The sequence below is a fragment of the Piliocolobus tephrosceles genome, chromosome 3, assembly GCF_002776525.5.
Source record: "Piliocolobus tephrosceles isolate RC106 chromosome 3, ASM277652v3, whole genome shotgun sequence".
NCBI classification, from domain to species: domain Eukaryota; kingdom Metazoa; phylum Chordata; class Mammalia; order Primates; family Cercopithecidae; genus Piliocolobus; species Piliocolobus tephrosceles.
Genome location: NC_045436.1, coordinates 38,196,309 through 38,202,308, shown reverse-complemented (window position 1 = coordinate 38,202,308; position 6,000 = coordinate 38,196,309). Strand labels below are relative to the sequence as shown.

At 48.5% G+C, this 6,000-nt stretch overlaps 1 protein-coding gene across 5 annotated transcripts in view; it reads right to left on the bottom strand.

The window, feature by feature from the left end:
* Positions 1-1,641: 1,641 nt before the first annotated feature.
* GATB (glutamyl-tRNA amidotransferase subunit B) overlaps positions 1,642-6,000 on the bottom strand; it is an 87,469-nt gene continuing 83,110 nt past the window's right edge. For 3 of the 5 annotated variants that reach the window (XM_023227563.2, XM_023227574.2, XM_023227598.2), the window contains 2 exons: positions 4,453-4,752; positions 1,642-3,159 (listed from right to left, as the gene is read on the bottom strand). In XM_023227563.2, coding sequence (XP_023083331.1) covers positions 3,034-3,159; positions 4,453-4,752 — 426 coding nt within the window. In that variant the 3' untranslated portion in view covers positions 1,642-3,033. The remainder of the gene's footprint in view (positions 3,160-4,452; positions 4,753-6,000) is intronic. The other 2 variants (XM_023227583.2, XM_023227592.2) reach the window with 1 other exon arrangement.

Below are 6,000 nucleotides of genomic sequence, written 5' to 3'. Positions count from 1 at the left end.
GAATATGTTTGTCTAAAACCCGCTGAAGAGGCACAGCAGCCACTTCCATGCTGCTTTTGGTAATGGGTAAAGAGCACAGCCTTTCAGATAGATGTGGTGGCTTTTCCCCAATAGTCACTATGTAGAAACTATGCAACTAAATTCAATGGAAATGAAAGACACAATGTAAAATAGCGGGGCATGGCCGTATAAGCTGTCCTGAACTATCCAACTCAAAGCTGAAGGAGGGCGTGTGCTTTCCAAGCTGTAAGCTGTGTCCTGAACTATCCAACTCAAAGCTGAAGGAGGGCATGTACTTTCCGAAACTTCGAGGCCTTCTTAGTAATTACTTTAGCAATAATTACTAAAATGTTAGTGGGGTGGGGGAGCTCAGCTAAAATAGCCTTATCTTGGTGCAATAATGATCTAGGTTCTTTTTCCCAGGCCTAGGCCTACACCTTGAAAGACAGGAACAGAAGTTCACTTTGATGTGTAACCCTGGACAGAGATTAAACAACTCTTTTCTAGACCCAGAATGTAGAAGCCTCGTAGTTGGTATCACCAGTCTCTTCAAAAGGGCCCCACAAAAGCTTGTCCATTAATTTGCTTCATACAGTAAGCGAGCTTTTACTGAATACTCCCTCTGTTAGATAGCATGCAGAGTGCTGGGGCTGACCTATTCCTGCCTTCCCACCAGAGCCCTCCAACCTCCTCCCCAGGCAACAGAACACAGGGTTTGGGCTTGACCAGGCAGAGCTGGTTCAAGCCAGCCTGGGGCAGAGCCAGTTTTCCAGCACACTCCAACTTCTAGTGAGAGCCTCAGCATTATACACCCAGCCTACAGGTGTGCGGATTCCTGAGACAGATGGCAGTGGCATCACCTGTGGCGCCAATTCATACATTTTAATGAGATTTCTCCCTGAAGAGTGAACCAGTAGACCAGACTAAACGCACACTCATGCAAGAATATAAAATTGTATTTCAGAGGCCCCTTTACAAGCAGAGCCATCTTAGCGAATTTCTTGGGGTGTTATTGTAAACATATCTTCAGAATATCTCATCGGGTTTCAGTCAGAGCCATGCTTTGGTTTTTTCCTAGTTGCAGTGATATCAACTTACAAGGTTTGGCTTTCAGGATTTCAGAAGCTGGCATTCAAGACAACAGGCAATTGTCAGAGCTGGATGAGAATCAAGCTGGGCAAATCAAGGGCTTTCACAATGGCATCTTCCTCTGGGAATAATCGGTCGTTAATGCGGTTTTCACTTGGCATCATCGTTTTGGTGAAGTGTCCTTATCTGGCTGCACCCCCTTTTAAGTAAGCCCTTAATTTTAAATGGTCTGGAAAGATCTTCGATGCTTTCTGAAAGGTTTAGTCACCAAGAAGCCAGAACTTTTGGTGAAAATGGAATTTATAAAACGAAACTGAACCTTATCCTTTCTTACAAAATAAAGATCCTGTCAGACTCTAGTCTCAGACCACCTTTGCCCATTTGTAATTCAGAGACTTGCAGAGCGAGGAGAGAACTGATTCAGCCTTATTCTCTTGTAGAGCGGTGTAGTGAAAACCATGTTACTTTAGACCCAGTAGTTTTCTGGACCGCAACAGGATGCGGGGCACCTGGCTTCCTGGGTAAGGTCACATAGTCTCTTAAAATTCTGTCACTAATTCTTTTAAAAGATTTTTTCACGCCTGTCCAAAATGAACCACACAACTGGTTACCTTTCCCTGCCTACCTTTTGGGCTGGGGAAGAGGGGCACCTTTCTCATCACTCTCAGGGAAGTCCTGAGCAACTGTACAAGCCAGGAAGCATGAGTCACTGAATTGGTGATGGAGGGGTGTCCACTTTTTCCTAGTTCTCAGCTGCTTCTGGAGCAGCGTTCACAACGGGAATATTTGTGCTGTCCTTGGTAGGCTACAGGTTCACAGCTTCAAATCAAGGCCTCCAAGCATTTTCTCCTCTTACATCACAGTTTTGACAAGTATGCTTTTAAAAAACAACATTTGCAAAACTGGTCTTTAAGCGACGTGAGTCAGAGGTAACAAAGGCATACACCGAATGAAGGTGTGCTCCGGTGCAGTGGAGAGAACAGTATTAGTGTCACAAGCACAGGGGTGCAGACAGTCCCGCCTTCATTGTCATGCCTGCAGCGCACCGCCATTATCGTGAAAGGTCAAGATTGTGATTTACTAATTTATAATCTTATTTCCAAGCAAAACAAGTCAATTTCATGTTACAACTTTTTTCTTGTTTCTTTTTATCTTGTTTGGCCTGAGGGTTGGGGGAGTTGGGGGGAGTTGTCAACTGCACAATCTTTGAAGTGTAAGTTAATTTTTATGTGCTATTTCAGTATATATTTTATTGATTAAATTTATTTGAAAATTTACTTTTTAAAATTCATTTATTCTCAGACCTGCGCCTTCTGGGATGGGTAGGGAGTTGAACAGGCAGTATCACTTCTACTCAGTTAATAGGTTGATTAATTCTAATAATATCCTCCCTTCCCACCCTCTTGAGACCTCCTTACACAAATGTGTGTTTATACCGTGCCAGTTTATTTGGTTGTGTTTTCATCTTTGTTAACCTGTGTTTAGGTCTGAAAACAGTATATCCAAATTACAGTCTCTCTTGACCACTGCTAATGCCCATCACCTACAACAATGGCTGGCCCGTAGGAGTTGCTCAAAAATATTTGTTGAAGGAACTGCAGAATGAAAAGTTTTCTTAGAATGGGTAACAGTATCTCTAACATAACATTTTATTTAGTTTAAAATTCCTTCATACAAGAAGGTGTTGCTCCTTAACCACTGCTACAGCCACCACCGGACCCTCCTGATGTGGATGAAGCAGGCCGGGTGGCTCTGGTTGGCTGTGGAGGCACCTCCGGGCACAGGGCCCAGAGGGTGAGAACACTGGTACGCATGACGCCATAGCTGTGGCTCGGGACAGGGACTGAGAGGCAGCTCTCAGGGCACATGGGCGTCCGCTTTCACAGGATCCCGCTCCCAGTCGGGCTGCACTGTTCTCCCTTGGGCATGGGGACCCCAAACATCTCACGAAGACAGCTTCTCCAGGATCTCCTTTATCATGGCTGGATCTGCTCGGCTTTGCGTCGCTTTCCGGACCAACCCAATCAGTTTATTTATAGCTCTGGGGTTTCCCTCCTTCAAATCCATTACCTAGAAAGACAGAAATTACTTAGGAGAAAATGAAGAGACTGACTCATGCCCCCAAATCCCAAACTAAGGCTTAAGTTTACTGAAAATTAAATTCCGCTTATTTCCACTAGTATTAGACATAAAATGAAGAACAGAAAAAGGGGGGGGGCCTAATTTCTGAGTAGGTTTCTAGGCTCCTGTCAAAGGAGGTTTTTGCTACTCCACTTTCTGATTAAAATGAGCAAGAAGTGATTGCTGAGAGCCAGAGAAGCTGGCACGTGGGAGGCAGGGCCCTCTCCTCTGGGATGCCACAATGACAGAGGACACTGAGTCTGGGGAGGGATAATCTCTCTGAGATGAATCACTGCGTCTAATCAGTGAGGAGACCTGTCTGATTCTCAGTGACGTTCAGCTGAAATGTGCGGCTTTCCTTCTCCCCATGCTCCCCACCACGAAGATCCCTTATCAGAAAGCAGATCTACACACCGGCTAAGTCTTCCGGAGCACTGGGTCGGGGGAGTGTGCTGTGTGGGTGGGGGGAGTGAGGAAGCCGGGAGGCACTGAATTCTTATCAAATAGCCACTGACTGTTAGGGCCACCGCACGACCTCCTGCTCTGCAGCATCTCCAAGGGCAATGACATGAGGATCTGCACTCAAGTGCCGCAGAACAAGCCTGAAACTACTAGCACGTCTTTATCAGTCACCACAGATGAGGCAGGAAGACGAGACTGCTGAGGCCCGGTGCAGGCTCACTTTCCTTATGGAGGGCTCTCTACAGAGCTGTAAGTGTCCCTGGGAAGCTGACGGGTGGGTGGGTATTATTCTGAGAAAGTGGCTCACAATTTTTTCCCCATGGAAAAGTATCTGTAGACAATATGGTAAGACTTGGGGAGGAAGGGATGCCACTTGTTTTAGCTTTTCTGTCTTGTGCTGTGCTAAGAACACAAAATGACCTGGTTTTCAGCCATGCTCCTGTCAGGGATTTTCTCCACAATTTATAAATACTTTTCCCTTCTGCCTTTCTTCCCACTCCTTAGAAGCATGAAGCCGAAGTTCCTGTACTCTCCTTGCTCTGCAGGCACACCTGCTGGTTCCTTACTGGGAGGTCCTTAGGAAGTAGCGCTAACCACAACAGATTCGAAATGCCAACCCTGGGAGAGGGCGACGCGCCTGGGAGGTCACAGCTTGGATTTCGTGAGCTTGCTGACACCCTTTTAAATTACACCTCCATGGAGAGTAAACCCCAGGGGTGGTATCCTTATAGGAAAAGAAGTTGTGTTTTTCCAATATCTACCTCTTTCATCTCTTCTGACCTTAACTAAAAAGATGACCATGAGGGAACTGTAGATGAAACTGGGCCAGTCATTCTTAGGAAGAGCCTCTGGGCTGCCACAGAGAGTGATGGCGAGGCTCTTGGGCGTGTCCTGGGGCTGGCTCTGCAGGTGGCTCTGGCCCTCTCCCCTGCCCGAGATAGTCACCACTTGAGGATGGGCCTCCATCACGGAGTGGCAGAGCTGCTCCAGTGCCCCCCGGTCCTCCATCAGTTCAAGCTGCTTTTCTGAAACAATCTGCCCTGGGGTCTTGCCTTCCCTCTTCCACAGTTCCTCAAACACCTACGGGCCAGAGAAGGGAGAGGAAAGAGAAATGAGAAGTCAGCTCTTCTGCCAGCTCCATTTGCACTGCTGTGCTGTGTGGAGCTGGGGTGGGAATGAGCAGATTCAATGAAGACCCCACTACCTAGGCCTGGCCCGAAGGGAAAGGGCGCCTGGCTGCCCTGCCAGGGCCTTGGCTCTCCTGAGGCATCCCTGAGAGCAGGGCTGGGGAACAAGGCCAGCCAGGTGGAATGAACGCGCCTGGGTCTCCTCCTGAGGCTGACGTCTCCCTCAGCACAGGGTGTGAGAGGACTCGGGCCAGCCAGGTGCCCCCGCGCCCAGAGGGATGGTGAGTCCTGCCCGGCCGACTCCACACGGGAGGGGCCGCGGGAGGCGTGGAGATGCCCGTCACTCATGGGCGCCTGCTGACGGGAATCGGAGGGCCGGTGATGGATCTGTCTCATGGCCACTGAATTAACTGAGGTGACATTTCGGTGAAGGCTGGGGCCACACAGCCTGCGGGAGGTAACCACGGTACTAAATAAAGTCCAGAAACAGCCTGCTGGGAAAGATGACTTTGGGGGGGCAGGAAAGTAGCCCCAGAATGAAGATACAAAATGGCAAACAACTGAAAACATAAATTAGAATCCACAGGGGCCTCCTGGCCTACCACATTCATCTCCTACAGGTAGAGCCGGACCCAAATCAGGCTAGGATAATGAACGCTAATGGTCAGTATATTTTTCTACTTAAAAAATGACAACAACAAATCCCCAAACTCATCAAACCCGAGAAAAAGGAAACCATTTTCAAGGAAGGCATTTCCTAGGGCAGCTGTTTTCCTCATTGCTTCTAGAGAAAGCCAGAACTGGGGGCGGGGAGCAGCGCTTCCTCTGCTGGTCTCCTGCCGGTGCCACCTCCATCCAGCCCACAGTCACGACTGAACACTGAACATTCCCTGTTACCTTGGTGGCCGAGAATGGGCCAACCAGGAGCCATTCCTCCTGGAAAAACAGAGCTCTTCCATAATTAGCACGAACAGCAAAGCAAATAAAAGAGAGATGCTGAGTCTCAGCAGGGCTCAAAGTCTTCCCCAATCTGAATCACAACAAACCACAAATACTTATCACCGCTAGGACAGGCACTGCGCCTCCAGCCTGGCGCCTCGGAACGTGTGCCGTGACGGTGGCCAAGGAGGTGTGCTTGGCAGGTCCTGGGTAAGCTCCCCACAGGGCTCCCCTCTGCTGCTGCCCGACTGCTCAGGAAAAG